Source organism: Candoia aspera, chromosome 1 (genome assembly GCF_035149785.1).
Source record: "Candoia aspera isolate rCanAsp1 chromosome 1, rCanAsp1.hap2, whole genome shotgun sequence".
NCBI classification, from domain to species: Eukaryota; Metazoa; Chordata; class Lepidosauria; order Squamata; family Boidae; genus Candoia; species Candoia aspera.
Window position 1 is genome coordinate 87,747,402 of NC_086153.1, and position 23,583 is coordinate 87,770,984.

The 23,583-nt window shown below is 36.4% G+C and overlaps 1 protein-coding gene across 3 annotated transcripts; it reads left to right on the plus strand.

The window, feature by feature from the left end:
* The first annotated feature begins 211 nt into the window (after positions 1-211).
* FBXO30 (F-box protein 30) lies at positions 212-22,452 on the plus strand. Of its 3 annotated transcripts, XM_063309104.1 has the most exons (7): positions 213-356; positions 4,131-4,230; positions 11,248-11,291; positions 11,548-11,640; positions 16,785-16,839; positions 18,338-20,405; positions 21,114-22,452. In XM_063309104.1, exons 6-7 carry the CDS (start codon positions 18,354-18,356, stop codon positions 21,315-21,317), a joined length of 2,256 nt encoding a protein of 751 aa, XP_063165174.1. In that variant the 5' UTR covers positions 213-356; positions 4,131-4,230; positions 11,248-11,291; positions 11,548-11,640; positions 16,785-16,839; positions 18,338-18,353; the 3' UTR covers positions 21,318-22,452. The 3 variants fall into 3 exon arrangements, with proteins under 3 accessions (XP_063165182.1, XP_063165174.1, XP_063165166.1); XM_063309112.1 differs by lacking the exon at positions 16,785-16,839 and having other exon boundaries at positions 212-356; XM_063309096.1 differs by lacking the exons at positions 213-356; positions 4,131-4,230; positions 11,248-11,291; positions 11,548-11,640 and adding an exon at positions 13,361-13,557.
* The last annotated feature ends 1,131 nt before the right edge of the window (positions 22,453-23,583 follow it).

A 23,583-nucleotide genomic window follows, 5' to 3' on the forward strand; every position in this document is an offset into this window, starting at 1 on the left:
GCCTAAAAATTGCACGTTCTACCAACAGCGCGAGCAAACGTGACGCTCCGTATAAGAGACGGGACACTTTCCACTCTGGGACAGTCCCAGTCCTGCTCCGCAGGGGGGAGAGAGCTACGTCTCTGCGTCATTAACGGGACTGGCCGCGACGTCTTCAGAGGCCCCACCCATCCGCTGGCGTGGAACGGAGGGTGGGGCGAAGGAGCGGCACCCGGAACGCGGTGCGGTGCGCGCGGCGTTCTGTGTCCCGCCCCTCACCGGAACGAGCCCGAGACCGTCTGGGGGAGGGGCGGCGTCGGCTCCTCGTTCTGTGTTGGGGCTCGTTCACACGCAGGAGGCGGAAGACCAGCTGGGCGGTGAGTCCTGGTGCGCGAGAACCTGGCCGGTGGAGGGGCCAGGCGAGAAATCAACAAACAGCGGGGCTGCCGTTCGTGCTGTTGCGTAGGGCTGGGGACTTGCCCAGGCGACCGGGGTCCGGGCCTGCCTAGGGCAGTTGGTCACAGCCCCCTGGAAGACGGGGAGAGGTGGGGTGGCCGTCACTGATTGACAGCTGGTGCCTTTATGAGATGGCCGGGGGAGTCAGGCGTCTGCCTGGCCGGTGAGGCCGTTCGCCTGGCTTTGGGCTCCGCTGCGTTGGCAGGGTCCGGTGTGAAAGGATGGGCGAAGGCGCTGTCTGTCCGGCGAGGTACCTTTCTTCCCTTGGCGGCCCCCCGCCCTCCTCCTCCTCCTCCTCCTCCCTCCCTCCACACACATCCCCCCGGAGACAATGGCAGAGGGTTGGGGAGAGGAAGAGGCCGCCGCCGCCGCCGCCGCCGCCGCCGCCGCCGCCGCCTCCTCCTCCTCCTCCTCCATCCCGGGCTGATGAGTTCGCGTTAATCAATAATGGGAAGGTGCGCAGATTCACACAACCTCGGGCACGCCCAACCCTGGCTGCTCTAAGAAAGCTCTTTTGTGCGTTGCGCGGGGACAACAGCTGCAAGTCATCGCTGGTTCGTTCGTTCGTTCTTCTTACCTACCCCTTCTGCTTTCCTCCAAGGCAAAGTGTTCAATCTTTAGGAGGCTTTCTTTTATGACGAAAAGTAAATACTAAATAAATATGAAAGCAAAGTAACTGGAAATGCAGTCCTGTTCTGTATTAGTCTCTAGATGAAAACTGCCCTGTGAGGGAAAGCCTGTGTCTTAAAAGGAGGCACCCTTGCTTATATGTTTAACTGGAGAGAAAGGTGTTATACCAGTTCTAATTTGTATGTAAGGATGAACAGACAGCCATGGAAAGGATGGTTCTCGGATAACCCCTTAATGAAGCACTGTAGTCTTGTGTGTGCAGCAAATATTTTAAAAGATGCTGCTTTTTCCTCTATTGAAAGTAAGTGGATCTGACATTCTGAATGCTGGAAACAAAATACAGTCAAAATTGCAGCTAGTTTGGAAAGCAAACATTTTAGCTAAAATCACAAAACAAACACTACTGTGTTTTTCATGTTATCAGGAAGCAGTTCACCCGTTGGCATCTTAGGGAACAGTACAAAGCCTTGTAAAATTTACATGTCAAAAACTCTAGCAGTGAAAGAATATAGTGGATTTTATTATTATGCCTAACTCTGGATTTTAGTGAAATTGGGAGACTGGTTAGCAATTCATGATCAGATATGAATGTATCATACAATAATAATGTATTGACGCTTTAGCTGAGTCATAATGGTCAACAGTTGTTTGAAAATAAAATTTGGAATAGTTCTTGATCCGAAGTAGAGTCTTATAGGTTAAGGGCTATTGTGTGAGCCACGAAACTAAAAAATAGTTAACCTTTTCAATTTTGTGTTTTTGGTCATATATAGAAACCATGTTTTTAAATAGTTCTGCTGAAATAAATGCTGTCTGCTATTTTATCTTTAAGATCTTCCATGTTTTCTTCCACAGTATAAAGCAATTTTTCAGAAAGTTCTTCAGAAATCATAGGATGAAATAAAAAGCCCCAATTATTTTCAGGTAGATGTGATTCTTAATGATTTCATGGACACGTCCATGAAATATTCATCGAAGCAATACAGAAGTAGTTTGACATTGCCTTTTTCTGAGATTTTTTTTTCCACTTCCCCATCTGGCCTACAGCCTTGATATTCCAGATCCTGCTGCATTTCCAAGCCCAGAGGTGCTGCCACCTGCTGAGATTATATTGGGAAATGCATGATTTTTTAAAAATACACAAAACAAGATCAATACAAACTTGTACATGATTACTCAGAAGTAGTCCTTGAGATCAGTAGTGCTTATTTCTAGGTAGGTTTGTGTACATTTGCCTTAATTCTGATTAAAAATCTTTAAAATCACAACTGTATTTTTGAAAAAAAGCTCTGTTGTTTTCAAGGTTAGTTGCATTCCATATGATATAATACCTAAGGGTTTTTCTCCGGAATCTATCATTTAATAATGTGATACCACATCCAGTGTATTTTCTGTTAGGTTAGCTAGGACGGTGAAGAGGTGTATTGGTGCCTACTGGTTAAGCAGCTATTACCACACTGAAAAACATGTCAGTGAGTAGCTAGATGTGAAGCATAGAAGTGTTTGTTGTACTTGCAGATCGTGGTTGATTAGAAGTAAATAATTTAGAAATACATTTCTTAAAGAATTTGTATCTCTTTGTTTCTGGAAGCTGTTTTACAAGATTTTAAAATATGTTTTTGTCTTATTTAAAAATATATTCTGGTTCTGATTCAGAAAACACCTGCATACGCTGACAGGTAAATTATTGTGTCTAAGACATTCATGTATGAACAGAGCACTGACAGCTCTTTTTGTTGGGTTGAAGACGGATATGTGTCTGGAATCTTGCTCCTAAATTAAGCATGTATCTCCTCCCCTTCCATACAGCACCAATGGATGCTAAGTGCAGGTTTTTCTGGGCAGCATTTTTTGTACACTCTGGTTTAGAAAACTCAGTGTGCAAATATTGTACTACAACTTATAGCAATTGATATTTGAGAATGTTTAATTATGTTATAATGAAGTTATATTGTCTAATTTAAAATTGAATATTTGATAATTTCCAGTCTCAATAGCCAGATGGATTCTTTCTATTTGCAGCCATAGCATTTGGATCTTTGAGTACAGAATAAATTGTTTGCAGGTCCAGTCACTGAAATGTTGGAGGTATCTGTATAATTATGATATATTGATTATGTTTTTCAGATATTGGGGAATGGCATATTAGAGAACTGATATTTTTATAGCACTTTATCTAAATTTCCAACATTAATTTTCAGAGGATCAGTTTAGTCAGCACCTTTATTTTAGGCATTTTTTAAAAAATGTGTCTACATTTCATTTCCTCCAGAGCTTCAAATCAGAAATAATTGCTTGATGGAAGTAGAATATAGTATTGATTGATGCAGGTTTTTGATATTGAGCCTAAACAGAGATAGCTTTTTTTTTACTGATTTGCTATTAGATTAAAGAAAATTCTTGTAAAGTGTACAAGTAAACCCTCAATTTAACAGACATGAATTTAGTGGACTTCAAATGCAGTTGACAATTTTTTGTTTTAGACACTGCCCACATTTAATGTGCAAAGAGTGTTGTTTCTGAAGTAGTTCAGGTGATGTCATTTGGATCAATTTACATAATTTACAATTTATATATTAAAATTTGTTTTTTAAACATTAATTGCTTATGATAATATTTGACAAATTGTTTTTATAAAAATATTATGTCTTCATTGACCCTGAAAGTTGCTTCTGTCAGAAAAGATTGAGTATTTTGCTAATGTGTAGTTGGCAAAGTTTAGAGTAACCTGTAATAGTTTGCTATCTCAGTTCATATATTAACTCTGAATATTTCTTTCTTAAAGATGAAAGCAGTCAAAACGTTGGGGTCTAGAAACAAGATTATGCAAAGCTAAAGCCCTTCAGAGTAAACATTATGGATGTGATAGGTCAATTTAGGAGAACCATTTAACAGGTTAACAAAACGAAAGGCAAATATTTAAAGTGTTATCATATGAATCTGTGATTAAGTGAAAGGCTGAAACTTGCCAATGGGTATTCTTGACTTCATAGAATTTCATATATTTGTCTGGTGAACTGAACTCTTAAAGAGAACTCTCAATAATTTCAATGTTTTCCCCACAGAGTCTGCAGCAAATTTGGAGACAGTGAGCTCAAGTGAACAAGTGCCTTACATGTGAAACTAGGCTGTTTGCCTCAGTCTCCTGTGCTAGAGTGTTCTCAGGTAGTGCTTTATTTTTTAAAATTTTGTTTCTGATAATATTTTTCTGTTGAAATGTTGAGGAAAAAACAGCAGCTGGTAATGAACAAGTGGCAAATTAGTTACACCAAGATACTAGACAATTACATTATTTTTTAGGATAACATAACAATCACTTCTATATCTTAATATCTTCCTATAATCTACTAGCTTGTCCTTCTGAATTACAATGTAAAGGCTGAATATTTCTTAAATAGAAATCTTTCCGATCTAGTGATACCTGGAAACACATAATTTCACTACAAAAGACAACATTGAGAATAAGATTCTTCATCTTATTGCTTAGTTTAAAGGAAATCTGTGAAATCACAGGACTCACCTATTTTTGAATGTTCTAAAAACTTTGTAATCAGGTTTTATTCAGTCCTAATTCTCCACTAGTAGAATACAAATCATTGGCAAAAGAGATCTACCCATGCTTCCTGTGTATCTCTTAGCTTTGTTCCAAAAAGTAAGTAGAAGCACTTCTGCACAACCTAACATCTGTTCACATAAAGTCTATGTAGCCTATATTTATACTTTTGGTGAAATATTTTGCTAGTGTATCCATGTGGTGACTAAGCAGTAATGCATTATGCATTGATTTTTAGGTCTGACTGTGACATGTGAACCTGGCAGGTTTCCAGTCAGACCAGAATCTGAATCCTTAGATTAAAATTGGCTTCTTCAGATTGTCTTAGAAACTAATCGCCATCGTTCCCTGATTTAGATGTACCGAGACAATATAGCTAACTGCTGTATCCTCTTTTTTTCCCATTTATGTAAGTGGAGGAACAAAATTGGAGAAAGGAGGCTACAAGCATACGGGCAAGAGTCAAGCAATTCTTGACTTAAGTCAGGTTTGATAATTCAAATGCCAATTACGGCTGAATTTGACATTGAGTTGCCTCATGAGCTTCTGGTATTTATGAATAATTTATCAAGTTTTGGAACTGAGTACAAGAAAAAGTAAATCAAATAATCAGCTGTAAATTGTTTTCTTTACAATTTACTTGGAGGCTCCTACTGGTGACAGTGTGAGTTTTGAGCTGCTGTTAGGACACTGTAGTTCAGTGTGAAGCCTGAATTAACCTGGTTAGCAAGAAAATGACAGTTGATGTTTATAAAATGGATAAAATATTCTCAGAAGTGGAATTAAAATTCAACTAGCAAGTTTAAATTTGTTGCACTAAGTAACTGGATACCAAAGAGGTAGATTGCATTTGGAGTGCTTTCTATTTCAAGTCATTATTATGATCTTTGTTGTTCATACAAACATTGGTGATTGGGTTGTTTGTTATAGTTGGAATTCTACTTGTGCTAGCAGACTTTCCAAACATACTTTGGCAGCTGTAGTCAGCTGATTGTAGTATGTACAATAACATCAGGTGGCCTGAACCTTCTAAGAGCAGTGTACATCTCACCAGAACTGTGTGTATTTTTAGGTTTCTTGGTTGGTAACAGGCAAGCACACATACTTCAACATCTCTGATGAACTGAATCTACTTGCTGACATTGCCTAATCAGAAATGAGCAGCTGCTCTTCAAGATTTGATCATTAGCAAGGCACAGTATATCAAAGGCTATTATTCTGTTGTTATGACTGGAAATTTTCATTGCAGTAATTGGTTCTTGTAAGCCAGTCTAGGAGTGGGGTGAGAGTGTAATAAAATATACAGTACTGAATAACAAGTCTGTCCATTTGCACACATTCCACTCCCTGTATTTCCCACGTTTATTTTCTAGTTTTACCCAACAAAGATATAGCTTGTTCCTCAAATCAACAGTTATTCATATAAAAGTATTGGTTTGAATTTATTAAAAGGTAATATTGTTGGCTGGAACAAATCATAGAAATGTTGACTTTATTTGGCAACCTGTGAAAGGAAAGATTTCAAAATCATGCTCATGGATTTGGGTCCAGTTCATTTGAACTATTTTTCAGCTTTGATAATTGAAAACCCAGCTGTGATTTAGTCCATGATCATCCACAAATACTGAGATAGCAGCAAGTGTTTCCTAAAATAATAATAAAGCCCCTAATTGCATTGCTAAAACTTTAAATGTTTATTGCATTTGACCTTGCAGCAGATAACAGTGTAACTACCAGTACATCGAGAAACTTGTAACAAAATTGTAAAGAGCGTATGCTAGAAATCCTCAGATAAACTAAGTTACACATATTGGAAGGATTTAAGCATTTCATTATTTTGAGCTTTTCCCCCTTCCTTTTCTTAGATATCATGACTATAGTATTTTGGCTAACCTCATTAAGGTTGCCCTTTGGCAGATTTAATTAAAACTTATTTGTTTATGTGGAATACTCTTTCAACAATATCTCTGTAGATGGAAATGTTCTCTCAAAGTTACACTGAAAATGTGAGGTTGGATTTATGGGCTTTAGAAACTTGAGATGAAAGAACTTGATATATTTCATGTACAACTTCCAGGAACTGAAGGATAGCATTGTTGCGATTTAAGACACTACTGTTTATAAAATAGTAACAGAAGACTTATTTTATTTGCAATACCCTTCCTCCCATGTTTGTTCTTTTTGCTATTAAATTTTTATTTTAAATACAGTTTTGATTGGAAACTAATAAAGTAAGAAAAGGTGAATCAGGAAAGAAAACTCAGATCAAATGCTCATTGTGCATATTAGTCATTTTGACATACGGGATACTGATACATCTTGATTATCAGTAAAAGGAAAATTCTGTACCCCTGGACCTCATTATCTATGGTGCCATGAGTACTGATGGTAAGCAGGAAGGGGCCTCTATTCAGGTGGGAAAACACATGTGTAGTTTAGAGGCTTTGAACTGTCCTTCAGAGAAACTCAGAGCAGACCTGCCTTGAGTTTTGGGTTTATCTGTGTGGGTTTCCCACGCTCTTTCTGTTTGGCAGGATTTCTTACTACTAGAGCCTTCAATAAACACTAGAGATCTACTCACTGTCTCAGCATGGTACTTCGCTTTAAGTTAGGACATATGGCTATGTTATGTATTCACACGTTTACCATTGATAATATGACAGAACTCATCTGGTTTTGCCTATCTGCAGTTTTGGCACACAGTTCTGATCTCCACCGTTGTGTACATGTGCAGAAAGGTACACATCTGGCCTCTATTCCCACAGGTTCCCAGTGATCTACAATGTTTTTACCTTATATGGTTGTTCTCTTCTTGCATATTACTTCTTCCATAGTGAAAATGAACAAGTGTACAGCAGAGAACTCTGCTGAGAGAAGTGGCAAATGTTCATGCAGAGCATTGCCTCTGAGAGAAAAGGTAAAATCCTGTAGCTGGGAAGTGCCATGGAGGATAAAGTGTTTTAATTTGACCCATTAATGGAAGACAGCATCAATTACAATAGGCAGCTGGAAGTTGCTTTTCAACTCTGTAAGGACAGGTTCTGCAAAGCAAGGCCTGGCAAAGCATAATTATCTGCTACTTTGAAATATAGTCACGCCCACCACAACTAAGAGTCATCAGGAAGCAACACTGACAGCTCTGAGCAGGAGGAAGTGAAGGAGTACTCGCCTCCTTCCGTATTTTGATTCAGTAATTTTTACGGACTATCCTTATTTCAACTTTTTCCTTATATTTTTCCTTATTTTTTTGGTCATTTTCCAGGTCTAACTCCCAGTTCTCATAGGCCTGGTGCCTCACCTGTGGTTTTATTAACTATGGTTATATGCTGGAATGTAACTGTGATGAATAAGAAGGTCCACTTATATATTTCAATTATGTGATAATTGAATGTTATGGGACTTTGTAGTTTTGTGCAGTTTTGTGGGATAGCAAGGCTGTCATATTTGACTGTAAGAACTGGTTTAATATTAAGATTATGAAGAATTAAATAGTAAACCACGAAAGGTTGTAAAGTACTTACCAAACTCTGCATTCATTGCCAATATTACGTGTTGTAATCCATGTTACTGAACACCCAGTTGATACAGTGTTCTACAGAAGTGTGCAACATCACATCAACATTAGTTACAACATCATTAACTACAAAATTACTACAAAACTACAAATCCCATATATGAGTATTTTTTAATAAGATCTGCTTTAGCTTCAGTTGGAGTGGGATCCCAATATACAAGAAATATATGGGGGAAATACATATCAGATCTATTATTTTTTTACTAATATGCATCTGGAAACCTACTGGAGAAAAGAGCTTGAGAAGGGAAGGGTGATTTTTAGAAGAGGGATATAACTGTTTTCCCTTCATCTATTTTCTGCTCTAAACTGCCGTATCATTAAGTGCTCTTTGATTGGACTTTTGTTCTTTTGCTTCCAGTTCTTGAATACAAGTGTTTATCAAGTGCTGATATTTTTATAATGTTAATTAGAATATGGGGTTTCATTATTTAGTTCTTCATTTGATTTATATCCTACTTTCCTATTCAAATACTCTTAAGTTGTTAACATTGTTAAAATAAAGATTAGAAAATGAAAAAAAATAAAATTAATGCTAAAGTTGATAAAGATTTGACAAAAATATGTTTTTCACCAGTTCTTCTACAGGCCGAGATAGTCAGGAGCCAGATAAAATTCCTGAGGGCGTGCATTCTATAGCTTGAGACTGACATAGGATTTAATTTTATACTGTCCTCCTTTCCAGAGTAACCAGAGCAAATTACACATGAAATTGTAGGGGGAGGGGTAGGAATAGATTTAAATAAAACCAGGATAGTAACACCAACAATTATCGATGATAGATTACAGTTAGAAAGAATGTTTATTTTAAAAATCATGCATCAGCAAAATAGCAACAACAACAGGCAGGCACTATTTGTCCTGTACATTTCTAGGTGAACAGCAGTTTCAGTTGTTCCTTGGAAAAGGATAGTGAACTTCTCTTGGATGACAATTCTGTAATTGGGACACTAGTGCTGGGAAGGCCCAACTCCTGGCCTCTCAATGAGCCAAACCAACCAGTGGGATCATGAGCAGAGCTTTTCAAGCCTGATCTGAACACATCATTCAGAAGGCGTTATTTGAGGCATATCTGGTCATAAGCCGCCTAGGGCTTTATAGACTAATGTTGAACAACATAAATGGGGTCTGGTGGCTCAAGGACAACCAGTGCAGTGTTTACAGGAAGAGTGCTTTATGGTTCCATATAGCTACCCCACATTACATATAGGCAACTTTGTTCTGGATCAGATACAGCTTCTAGATAGTCTTCAAGGATTGCCCTACATGGAATGGATTGCAGTAATCCAATAGAAGCATTATTAGGGCAGGATTGCTGAAACTAGTTGGTTTTGGTCCAGACAGGGTTGTATCTGATGCACCAGCCAAGATATCAGTACCTTCAGAAGGAATGCTGTCTGGTTGATTACAGGCTAATTTCCCAGGCTTAAGATTCCTCTTTCTGCTGCACCTCTGTGTTATCTGACTTTGGCTTTAGGTTGTTGGTGCTTATTCATCACAGTCTCAAGTACCTGTACAGTCTTCCCTGATTCAGGTCAAAAGGAGAAATAAAGCTATGCTGATGACATTACATTCTTCAGATAAACATCCCCCAGAACTTCATGTAGATATTAAATGGGGGAAGGGGGGCAGAATCCAGTTGTAGAGCCCCATAACTAAAATGTCATGGGACTGAACAGCTGTCTCCCAGCACCACTCTTTGGAATGGAACCATTGTATTGCAGAACTCCAATTTCCAACTCACTGAACCGCTTTAGCAATATTGCATGGTTATTGGCTCTGTAGGCTGCTTGCTGAGAGTTTCAGAAGATTCAGTAGCATTTCTCTCTCATGGTCATCATTCAAGGCAACCAGGGGTTCTGTGCTATATGCAGGTCTGAAATCAAACTGAAATAATTTATGTAGTTGGTTTCTTTCCACCATGCTTGTAATTGGACAGCATTTTCCCCAGGAAAGGAATATTTGCAACTGGCCATTTGTTGCCCAAAATATCAAAGTCCAGAGAAATACCGCCTCTTACATTGCAGTGGGCATAACTCTTTCCCATAAAGGGTTACTGACTCTCCATGAACCCACCCAGACTGTCCATGCTGGATTTTAGGGTCTAGGATACAGGTAGTTGGCCTAACCTCCAGAGGTGTCTTGTGTACTTCTAGTCAAAATAACTGAAACTGATTCCATACATTCTGATCAAATGGCACCCCCCCCCCCAGTCAATAGTATCCACAAGAACTGTGTCTTAAGAGCTGGTATGAGTGACTTCATTCTCAAAACACATTCCAAAGCTATCACAATATGTCACTAAGTAATCAAATGAGACTTCCTCATGGCTAGTCTTGAGCAGGTCGCATACCACCACCCCACTACCCCTGAAGCCCTGCAGTGATGGTGGAGAAGTGAGCCTTTTTTTACCACCCACCACCACTGCTGTAGAATGCTGTAGGTTTGATTGTGCACTCTGGCCTATGCCTGATTTAATTCACTGCAAGATGCGCAGCATTTGTGCTCTGTCAGCTATCAGTTTGTATACCAGGTTGTACTGATCAGGGCCTCAATTGAATGACTGCCATTGAGACTGGAAAATCCCTTGTAGCATTTAGGAATTCCTTAGATTCCATCCATTTCTGGGTCTCTACCCTTGCTGAGAAAGTCAGCCATTGCCAGCTCAAAACTTGCCAGCTTATTGCCAATCTGTTCTACTCCCAGAAAACAGATTGGGTATGCCCAGCAATATGTGTTAAAGAAGAGAATGGATCATCTGTGAATAAATTTGCAGTTGTTTATATGGTAGGTTTCTGTTGCATGGACAGACAGATCTGAGCTGGGTATAGCCCATGTATCTTTCATTGTCTAGTCTATTTCTATTTTATCAAGAGAAAATTGCCTTGTAAACAGATGGCTTCTTTTGTTTTAAAGTTGAAATTAGTATTCAGATGATTGTAGCTATGCGCTTTTTTTTTCTGATCAACCCAGTGTATTTTAATCCAAAGAGTGAAACTGTATTAAAAAAGAGGCAACATTTTACTAACCTTAATTAACTTGTTTTTTGTTGCAGGAGGAAAAAAACCCCAACAACTGAAAATCTATTCTGGCAATAAGGTAATACAGCAAGGGGATTAGAAACAGGTGGAAAGTAGAGGAGAAGAACTGAATAGCACTGAACTTTAAGTGGGGGAGGAATTTCATTATAGATGTTACTGTCTTAGGATACAGTTTCAATCATATATTTGTGTTGTTCACTTGATTGCAGTTTAACAAATTAAGAGGGAAATGTTTTTTTCATTTTCTGACATTCTAGACTTTTGCTTTATGGTTCTACTTCAGTATGTGTACTTATGATTCTGTATCTTTGTAGTGTTTTAGCTGTGTTGCCATCTAAATATAATAGGAATGGAAACTATACAAACAAGTTCCACTGCTGTATTGATTCTTGAAAGGTTGTAATCTGGTAAGTCAATTGTTTCTTTTTCTTTATGTGCCTTCAAGTCAGTGTTGACTCCTGGCGACTGCCCGGACAAGTCCCTGTAGTTTTCTTGGCAAGATTTTGGAAGCGGTTTCTCATTGCCTCCTTCCCAGGGCTCAGAGAGAGAGACTGGTCCAGGGTCGCCCAGCTGGCTTTGTACCTAAGGCAGAACTAGAACTCACAGTTTCACAGTCACCCAGTTTCTAGCCTGGTGTGTTAACCATTACACCAAACTGGCTCTCATGTCAATTTTCTACTGTATTATATTGTAATACAGTATTATAATATTGTATTATAGGATTTATAAATTAACCACATGTACTGTTATATTAGGCTTTTATGCAGGATGCCAGAAAGCAGTGTCCAATTCTTGGTAGTTTAATTCATACTTAACGTCAGTGTTCAAGTGTGTTCAAACTTCCCTCCCCATAAAGCATACATTTCTTTTCACTGGAAAGTATTGGGTTATTGCTGAATCTGCAGTTATGATGTTTCTTGAAACCAGCTATGATTTATGTTGTTTAAGCAAGAATTCTAAACCATAGTTTATAATTATGGCTTACCCTTACTCTCCAAATTTGATTTGTCTTACTTAAGTTAGAGTTGCTGCAGAATAAGAAGTATGGGTGATAGCATCTAAGCCTAAGACATATCATACAACAAACCAATAAGTAATTCAGCTTCTTTTGATTTATCATAATCTTAAGATATTATTTGGTTCCTTACATTTTTGTTTGTACTAGTTACTTAGTTATTTCAGTATTAATCAGTTTTTAATTAAGAAATTAGTTTTGTTGAGGAGTTGCCAACACATGCAATGTGAATATTCTCCACCCACTCTAACTTTTTTCTCTTTGAATCTGGATCACTACATATTTCTAGTATGTAGCATATTGGACCTTGATGGAAAAAGACATAAAGTTCATTGGATAAATTTAAGCAAGCCACTTATTATATAGACATAGAATCACACTTTCCAGTACTGACAGTGATTCAGTATTAGCATTTTAGATGCTGCTGATGCATCTGGACCACTTTGTAAAATTGAATTATGTTTAAACAAATAAACAATGGAAGATTATTGCTAAAATAGTTTTTAAAATAGACAGTGGAAGATTATTGGTAAGATAGATATCTGTAAGAACTCTGAATGAGTTGGAATACCCCAGATAAACAAATGAGTGAGTCTTAAAGTATATTAAATTTGTTTCTTACGATCTTAAGATGAGAATAATTTAACAGAAGATTTTCTTTCATGTTTACTTGACATCCCAAAGAATATTTAAAAATGGCTGTCAACCTCACTATGTTAGAAGAGGGTGAAGAGTCATAAGTTAAACACTAGACAACCCGTGACCCATTCGTTTCAGAGATATTTCCTAACCAGATTTCTCAATACCTTCAACAGTGGCAGAGCTTCTAATGTACTGCCTTCACTGGAAAAGTTCTTAAAAATTCAGGGAGATATTTGGAGATGTACAGTTGTAATCGAAATTATTCAACCCCCATTGCAAATCAGGTTGATTGTCAAAATTTACAGACTTTCAGCTGTTTGCAATGAACAAATCAAAAGCAATTGAAATAGCTCGCTGTTTCAATTGCTTTTGATTTGTTCATTGCAAACAGCTGAAAGTCTGTAAATTTTGACAATCAACCTGATTTGCAATGGGGGTTGAATAATTTCGATTACAACTGTATCTGCTTTGAAAATAGCCCATGTCGTTCATACTGAACTGTATAGCACAGTCAAACATCAGGAGTTGACCACAGGAAATGTTTTATGACATTTTGTATTATGTCATAAAATGTTTTATGATAATATTTATGTCATAGAATGTTTTATAAAATTTACCAAATTTCAATTCCACGGGAGTCATGAGTCCCAGATTTTGGATGCATTCTGTAAGTTAGCCCATTTGAGGTACCTTGGTACAAAAATTGTTGCCCTATGATGCACTGTTTCGCCTAAAAGATTATAAACAGACACCAGAGTTTAGTTTTAGTAGTATATAGATTAGCCTGTTCAATCTAATATTCATAAATCTATTTATATGGTATAATGAAAACACTGATTAATATTAAATGGTTAGATTTTAATGACATGTTTAAAAGCTGGGGTGGATGTTTTTTCTATACATAATGTTTTTATTTCCTTTTGTGGGGGGGTTGGTTCTTTCCTTTTTATTTCTTTGTATATTAAAGCATTCGTTTAAAAAATCATAGTGTAATCTCAAAGGAGAACAAAAATAAAATAGCTCCATATATGTAGGCCTAAGCTGGAAGGGAAAGGAGGGGATACTAACGTAATAATTCAGACAGAATTTTATCCAGCTATCGTTGCTATTCATGATCACATATTCAGCCTATTTGCATTTGTACATGACACCATATAGTATAGCAGCATAATAGCCTTCCAAATGGGATTTATGAATTTAAGGAGTATGCAGCGACATGATCACAGTTTCCATCTGGTACCATTAATACAGGGATTTTTTTTTTTAAATAGCTCATGTCTCTCTAGGTCTTGCCGTACGAGTTCACCATTTCAGTGGCTTAATTAAAGCTTAATTTATAATTTTTTCCCTGGTGTTGCAAACATTCCTACCTGAAAATTGGTATTGCACAGTATATGCAATGCATATAGCTCCTAATGTGATAAATTTTTGTTGGTGGGCCTTGCCCATGACATTTAAATTTTTACTTATTTGATGTACTTAACATGAAAATGCCCCCTTTTCACTTTAGGAAGTAGTGTAGGACAGATTCACACTCATTTAAATGATCTGTCTCTAGTGCCTTTATGGAAGCATATTGCACCAGGTGCTTCTCATTGCAAAACTTGACAAACCTTTTTTCTTTTCTGATAAGGCTATTCAAATCTTTGAAACTTGAATACTAATGCTGTAGGAGGAGAGCCATGTTAGCTTATGGGAGCCAAAAAATCAGAAGTAGTCTAGCAGCGCCTATTCTGACTAACAAATTTTATTAAAAGGCATAAACTTTCAGGCAACTGCATCTCATGAAATGAGCTGCAGCTTACAAAAGCTTATGCCTTTTAATAAAATTTGTTAGTGTGAAAAGGTCCTACCAGACTCGGTTTTGAATGTTAATAGGCATTTGTTAATCAGACACTAGAAGGAGCTAAAAAAAATTGTACTTGAACATTTTGTCCATACTCTAGATTTTGTTGTATAATCAGGAAGCTTAAACTGATTTATCAGTAAGTATATTTTAGTATTTATTTTATTTTACAAATTTATAAGGCTGTCCAACTCTACAACTCTGAGCAGAGTATATGATATAATTATATGGCAGTGGAAAACTACAACTGTTATTTTCTACTTGCATGACCACAAAGGCCTCTTTATATGTAAATAAGCACAACACTTTTGGTAAGGGAGGAAGCCTTCAAACACACTCTTCTAATCCTTTCCTATCTCAGAAAGTAATCAAGTCAGTAGTCCATATGACTTTTTAAACTGTCAGTCCCTTCATGTGGTTTCAGTAGGAACAAGAAACTAGAAATGGGATGAAAAATTGTTAAGCAAATCATAAATAAGAAAATATAATGAAAAAATACTGCTTTAGATTAGCCTACTTTTGGTGTCTGTGGTAAAGAAATGATAGCATTTACACAACCCTAAGTTAGGATTTTTAAATGATGGTTTGTTTAATTGAACTAGTGGCCTTATTCAAACATGTGAAGCCATAATACAAGGATTAACATATCCTGCTGGGCCAAGAAACTAACAACCTTATGCCTCAGCATCATGAACCAGGCCAGTGTAGGAGAACTTACTGGAGTTGCTAAAATTTTAAACTGTTCACAGCTCAGAGACACAATGTTCACCAGCCATTGTTCTGGGCAAGCTTCCATTATTCCAGTCCCATGGAATGATTATTTATATAACTACTTGGCTCTTAAATCCTAACTGGACTGAGTCAAGTTAGATACAGTGGAAGATACAATGCTGACATCTTCTCATGTGAAGGACATTGATAACACAGAACTAGGACAAAGGCCTATTTGTTGAGACTTACCAAAAGGGGTGATTTGCCAACTCTGAATCTTCAATATTTGCATGACAGTTTAATTTCAGGAATCTGGAGGCCAATTTTTTTCAGCTTTGCATATTTATTGTGATCTCAATATAATCACATCATGTTGTAGTTATATGGCATCAGTTTTTAGGGTTTGGGGGAACAGTTCTGAGAGAAAAATAAGTGTATTAAGCCCTGCATCTCTTCTTCATGCTTTGGAGTAAAGGCCCCAAATCATGCCACTGATTTTTTTTTTCATCATATTTTGCCATTAAAATCCAATGGTATGATCTGCAGGCTGCATGTGGCAGGAACCACCACTTGCCAATTTTTTTTGTTTTCTCAAAAACGTTATTTGCTATAACAATCATTTTCAGTAATGTTATTTTTTTTTTAAAGTATAAGTGATAGTAAAAAACCCCAATCTAGTTCAAACAAAATTAAATATAAAAATGCAAATAAATTAACAGTCTAACATGAATACAAAGAGAAAATCAAAAAAGTAGGTTGATATACATTTTGACAGAATGGTTATAATGATTGCATCTATATAAAAAAAAATCTCAATTTTTAAACAAAAAATGTTTACCACATAGAATCACATTGTTCAGTTTATCCTTTTGATCGCTAAAGAGACAATTAAAAGGCTAAGAGTTAACAGATTTTCTTAAGATTTAGAATCTTTTAGAATCTGATATACAATCTTTTAGAATCTGATATACAAATGTCTTTTCAGGAATATAAATCACTTTTTTTTTTTGCAATTGTCCAGGCACAGTATATCCAGAACTCTTCATTAAATGGACAAGTTCCAAATATGTGGGATGTAATTTAGCAACACAATAAAATCTTTTAACCTTAACTTTCTCCCAAGAACTAGATTCACTGTAGTAATAATATCCAGTCAGTACAGAACTACCGTTGAACATGGTCAAAGCATACGTACTAGTATACTTTTGAATTGTAACTATAATGTCTGTGTAAATATAGAACAGAAAACGTATGTGTTTGAAGTTAGTTGGTGATTGATCAAAATCTCTTTGGTGATAAGTACCACAGGAAAAATAACTTTATCATTATGTTTACAGTGTCAGCAGGGGTTGGTCTTTCTCCTGTGCCAGCTTTGAGCTCATCTGAAGAAAAGTAAGTTCAGAAATGTATTAATTTGATTTTGAGATAAGATTGGCGTCCAAGTTGGTAATTTCTTTGAAATTAGATAAAATACAATGTCAATTTAAAAATAAAAACAACTATTTTGCAATTATCTGTAGGACTGTTTAAAAAAAAATCAAATACAACTTAATTCAAAAATTATGTTGTAGGCTATATTCTGCTTCTGTGCTGTGATAGATTTATAGAAATTGTATTAAAGCTGAAGAGAACCACTTTGCTGTAGTAATTAATGGGGTAGTAGTTAAATGTACCTGACTAGAAACCAGGAGACAGTGGGTTTTAGTTTTAGTTTTTAGGGATGAAGCCAGCTGGGTGACTTGGGGCCAGTCACTCTGTCAGCCCTAGGAAGAAGGCAGTGACAAACCACTTCCAAAAATCTTGCTGAGAAAACTGCATGGACTTGTTGCCAGGAGTCAACACTGACTCAAAGGCCCCAAAAACAAAACAAAACAACAAACCTGAAAAGTTTAATATATTAATGTATTATTCAATAGTGTATTATCCATGTTGAATTCTTAGTAAGTTATAAGCCCAATAGATCTCTGTATTTTACCACAGGACATGAAAAATTTTCACAATGTGATTCTAAATAGTTATAAAGTTTTTATATTATTGCTATAAATTGGAAGAAGTCTGAAAGCAGCTTTTCTGACTAATACATTTTACTGCTCACTTCATCAGATCCACAGAGTGGCTAGACTGATGTAGGAATTTAATTGGAGTGAGGCAGGGGAAAGGGAGATGAAAACGGGTTGGTTATGCAGATGAAGGTTACATGTGAGACAGATTAAAAGTATGTATCTGATCAATTGAATGTTATAATTTTTGCTAGAAACCCATTGCATTTGTTGAGCCTTTCTGAAATTGCCTGAAACTTTTAAAATGTATGGGAGTTCATCCCTTGCTGAAATGCGGAGGTGAAGTCCCATTTTTCCAAAATAGGCAGTTTGAGGTATGCTGTAGAGTGTCCTGGGAGGTTTTTTTTTACTACCATAGCTGTTGTCCTACAGTGCTATAAATTTCTCTATATAGGTTTTCCAGCTTAATATGTATAAAGAAATGAGCATTTAGGACTATAGTAAAAACTATTAATTTTGACAATTTAAAGGACATTCTCTATTGTAAACTCCAACTTGCTTACTTTCCCAGATGAGTACATCTGGCACCAAAGTTGTACTCTGCCTTTCCTCTCTTTTGGCTGTACTGTTTTGTTATTTCATGTAATGTTGTTTTCATTGCATTGCATAATTTAATTTCTGCATATAGTCCTAAATTTCTTTGGGATGGGGGATAAAAGTATGGTTTTTAATTTATAAAAGCAAGAAGATGTATTCAAAATTTTCTTCTAATTTTGAACATGTTAGCTCTTCTTTTACTTCCTTACAGAAGTACTTTGTTCCATTTTGCTATTAACTTAAAACCAAAAGCCTTGATAACTTCTCTGGTTTGTCTTCTTTTCTGCATCTAGAACTGAACTTGCCACCATGGAAGAACTTCAGCATTTACATTGTGTGAACTGTATTAGTCGGCGTTGTATGATCAGATCAGAAGCTGGCATTTCCTGTGATTTAACTGGTTGCCCTTTGGTTTGTGGAGCAGTATTTCATTTATGTAAAGCTGAAGAGCATCGTCTTTTATGTCCACTTGAACGAGTGCCTTGTCTCAACAGTGGCTTTGGCTGTCCATTTACCATAACCCGAAACAAAATTGCTGAACACCTAGAAACTTGTCCTGCAAGTGTTGTATGCTGCACTATGGAATGGAATAGATGGCCAGTCAGTTATGCAGATCGAAAATCTTATGAGAATCTAAGTAAAGATGTTGATGAAATTGAACAGCTAGATATGGCTCTTGCCCTTCAAGATCAGCGGATGCTTCTTGAATCTCTCAAAGTTGCAACTATGACATCAAAAAGTCCTGACCCAGTGTTAAAACCCAGAGAACAATCTTCTGTTACAAGTGCCCCAGATGCTACAGTTTCAAATGGGTTATTGCCTGTAGATGAAGAGTCATTTGGTGCACTTTATCAAGCCACTGTGGAAACAACCAAAAGCTTAGCTACAGCTCTAGATATTCTAAACACTGCTACCAGCATGTTAAGTTCAAAACTCAGTATCTTACCATGTAAAACAAATGCAGATTTTCATGTAAAAGAACAAATTTGTAATAGCAGCATGCAAACCATGGTAGAGCATGACTCCCTAGAGGAAAATAGTATGGGAGCAGTTGGTGGCATTAAGTTAGGTATTTTGAATCAAAATGGGCAATTAGAGCAAAATGGATCAAGTGACATTTGTTATGATGCTACAAAACACTACAAACTGAATATGAGTCTTGATAATACTTCTTTATGTAATGGCTTTTATGTAGATGATACAAGCACAGAGAAACTGCAACAGAATGAAGAACTAAATATATGTAATTCCAGCCAGTTTAATGTAGCAAATAGTATTTACAGTGCATCCCCCTGTGATAAAGCACCAAATGTTTGCAACTCAGTTCCTGTAGCAGCACAAGTTAAAGATGAAATACCTCTGTACAGTTTGTCTAATGGCACCATTAATCATATATATATGTCACATGACTGTAATGAAGAGCTATTACAGAGAGAAATAGAACAAGAAAAACTCAAAAATATTGATGTATTTTCTTTAATTCCTCACCATACCTACAATTACTTAGCAAATTACTGCTTATCTGCATCAAAGGAAGACAAAGCAGTAGATACATCAGATCTGGAAATAACAGAGGATCCTATGGGACTTCAGGGAATAGACTTAATCACAGCAGCATTACTGTTTTGCCTTGGAGACTCTCCTGGTGGTAGGGGAATATCGGATAGTCGTATAATTGATGGATACCATGTTGATTTTGGGACTCAGACATTTTCTCTCCCTTCTGCAATTCTGGCCACAAATACAATGGTAGGGGAAATTGCTTCAGCATCTGCATGTGATCATGCAAATCCACAGCTCTCAAATCCAAGCCCTTTTCAGACTCTTGGGCTAGACTTGGTACTAGAATGTGTGGCTAGATACCAAACAAAGCGTTCAATGTTTACATTTGTTTGTGGACAATTGTTTAGACGAAATGAATTTTCTTCACATTTTAAGAATGTACATGGTGATATTCATGCTGGCCTAAATGGCTGGATGGAGCAGCGATGTCCTTTGGCGTATTATGGATGTACATATTCTCAGCGCAGATTCTGTCCTTCAACACAAGGAGCAAAGATTATTCATGATCGGCATCTTCGGTCCTTTGGGGTTCAGCCTTCTATATCTACAGTGTTGTCAGAGCCTGATAAGAGATGCTGCTTAGGGCTGCATGGTGACAATCTGAGTAATCTTCCTTTTGAGGTTCTACAGCACGTTGCAGGATTTCTAGATGCCTTTAGTTTATGTCAGCTTTCACAAGTGTCACGGTTAATGAGGGATGTATGCGGAAGCTTACTTCAGGCACGTGGAATGGTCATCCTGTTGTGGGAAAAGAGGATATATCCAGATGGAAGTTTTTCGTGGCAAATAAAGGAAAAGGTTTGTATATTTAATTGTATATTGTGAGAACTTGCTTTACCTCTTTTTTGAATTGGAATTATCTTTGTATAAAGGTTGAGTCCTCCCAACACTCCTGTCTCAGGTGCCATGTGCAAGGCAGGTGTCTAGAGTACAGGAGCAGTAAGATAGAAACAACTAGGACAACAGTATAACTATATAAAATATAATTAATAGTAAATATAAGAAATAATTCAGTTCAGCTTTCATGGGATGGGCATACAGGTATCTACCCTAAAATATTCAGTAGCTGTTATCCCTATCCAGATTTTCAGTACCAGATAAGCTAATTATGACTTAAGTTAATCAAGAGAATAAAAGCAACCAAAAATGTATGCCCTAAAAAAGGCAAAACCCTGGAATCAAATTGAAATTTGGGAAGATAGGTCACTTTTTCAAAGCTTTGTCAGCTAATGTCTGTATCATTTTCTAAATGAATATACTTAAAATGTATTTCATCACATCTCTATATCAGTTTGTAGGGTTTTTTTTAATGCTCATACTTAAATTTGTAGCACACTTTTGTACATTATCATTGATAGGAAAAGATGTTTGTAGTAAACAATGCAGGCTGGAGATTCTTTTAAAAAATCTACTGTGTGCTTAACATTTGTGCTATTAAATGCCAGTTCTACATGTGAGTAAGATCTAATATATACATCATGATGCTAAGAGAAATTTATTTTTTAGGTATGGCGATTCAGCACAGCTTTTTGTACTGTAAATGAATGGAAATTTGCTGACATTGTAAGCATGGCTGATCATTTGAAAAAATGCAGTTTCAATGCCATAGAGAAACGGGAGGAAGCCGTGCCACTGCCGTGTATGTGTGTTACAAGAGAACTAACAAAAGAAGGACGGTCGTTGCGCTCAGTCTTGAAGCCTGTACTTTAAAGACGAAGAATAATTCTAATTGCACATTCAAGCACCTGAAGTAACCTCTTTATGATAATTTGTGACACTTTATTAATTTACTAAATATGATTTCTGGATAAATTTGTCATTATGTACATAATGTTTTGAAGGTGCATTTATTTTTTTATAATATGATCTGGTTAGAATGAACAAAAACTGCCTTAAAAATGGAACTTGCTGGTCAGGGGACTTTTTATCGTTTGTAGTTTCTTCTTTTGGGGTTTCCCTGACTAACTGTATCCATTTCTTTTTATTGAGTTCAAGAGACATGCTCATCCAGGCAAGAAGTCTTCTTTGTATAATTTTGTCTCTTTGGAAATTCAGGTGTAACATTGAACACTAGTCAAAATTTAGCAGCATATGTTTCAATCAGTCTGTTCATTCTATGGATTGCTGTGTTCATATAAGCTGATTCAGTGCTATTTAATGTAACTTCTTGTTAAGATTAGGAAGTGTGATTTTAGTGTTAATGCAAATGAATAGGAGCATAATCCACAAGTATTTGAAGTTAGGATCAAAACTTCTAATTTAATGCAGCAAACTCCCATCAAGTAAATCCTGAGATAGAATAGTTTTCTTCTAAAAGTACCTTCTCTTGATATTCAACACAAACTGCTACTATCAGCAGTTCAGTGGAACAAAATTCAATTTTATTTCAGACTTTAAAGTATACCTAGGCTAGACTTTTGGAATGATACATTTTCTTCCCTTTTTCATTGTTTGGTATTAATAAAAGGTAATCTTGAAAAAATCATAATTGTTTGCTGTAATTAGCTATACAGGATTCGTAATGTTTCGATTAATACATTTAACAAAGGGCTTAAGTTTTATGGTGTTAAGATGCATTCTATTACATTAACAAGTCTGTGGATGTACTGTATGGTTTCAAGGCTATTTTAAAGGGTTCAGGACTCATTCTGAGCACACTTTAAATTCCATTGGAATTTCTGTCCTAGCAAATGTGTTTAGGGTAGCGATATTGATATGCCATCTTCATAAGATGAGAACTAATTCATTGCCTAAAGTGTATCTTAAACGTTTATTTCATAACTCCATATTTTCCATAGTCTTCCATAATGAGGTTTGTTGAATGTTTTCTCTATTTACAAAATGCCTTTACTTTGTTAGTGTAATTCAGAAGCTTTAATACTTAATACAGCTAGTTTATTGAGCTTGGTGCCACAAATTTAAGAAACCAAGTTTATTTAAAAATAATACAGTGTTTCCATTTTAAAGAAGAAAGTATTGGAAAGATAGCTATATATTTGTAATATGTAATTAAATAGTTTAAGTATACTTGATCAAGGCTACGTTGGCATATAAATTTAATCCAGAAAATAATTATCTTTATCAATAAGCAGTTCTATTAAAAAAAAAAAAAAGCTAAGCCTCATTCTCTAGTGCCATGTAGCTAGATCATTAAGGAATGTTTTATATAGCCATTTTCTATAATGCCTGGATCTTGGGATCAGTTAACTATTCTCACAAAGCTGCCTTTCCCTTTGAAGAGGATAGGAGGAGAAGTTTCCTGCAATTCAGTGGAATCTTCAGCTGCTAAAACACTTCTAATTTCAGTAGTTCAAAAAAGAATGACACGGACATCATTATATTAGTTTTGATAATATATTGGACTTTTCATAGAGGTTATGCCTATAGCCAGGAAACCTGACCTGACACATACAGAAATTTATTTTGCAATCTCTGGCCACTTATGCCTGTCTTCAGAAAAAGAACTATCAGCCTGAAACAACCAAGAATATTCATTCCACAGGTTTTACAAGCTGTTTATGCATATGTTACCCATCAAATATTTTACCAGTACGTAATTCTGTTTTTTCCTCAAGAACGGATGGGCAAAATATACCTCAGCCCTTAGGTGAGGAGTATACTGTAATTCTAAAGGCTTCATACAGTACTAGAGAAATCTCTGGCTTCTAAAAAAAGTGTGGATTAACTTGTAATGAATGCTTGGTTTATTTTTTCACATTAATCATTTTGAACAGTTCATTCTCAATATTACTTGCATTTCTGCCTTCAATTTCCAATGCTGTTTCTTGTTTTAATTCTGAGTTATTAAAAATTATTGCTGTAAAGAATATTTTAATATATTCTTACAAACAGGAATACAAATATAGGATATCAGTATTTTATACTGCTGTGCAGTTTTCCGAAGTAGTAGTTAGTTTGTCAGTACTTGACTTCCTTTACAATAGTATACTTTCCATATTAAACTTATACTGAAACC

Excerpts from the sequence above, each read along its gene's own strand:
- FBXO30 (XM_063309096.1), top strand. The coding sequence starts at position 13,461 with ATGTTTTATGATAATATTTATGTCATAGAATGTTTTATAAAATTTACC. Across the intron at positions 13,558-16,784 it reads CCAGATTTTGGATGCATTCT|TGTCAGCAGGGGTTGGTCTT; the intron begins GTAAGTTAGCCC and ends TTATGTTTACAG. Across the intron at positions 16,840-18,337 it reads TTGAGCTCATCTGAAGAAAA|AACTGAACTTGCCACCATGG; the intron begins GTAAGTTCAGAA and ends TTCTGCATCTAG.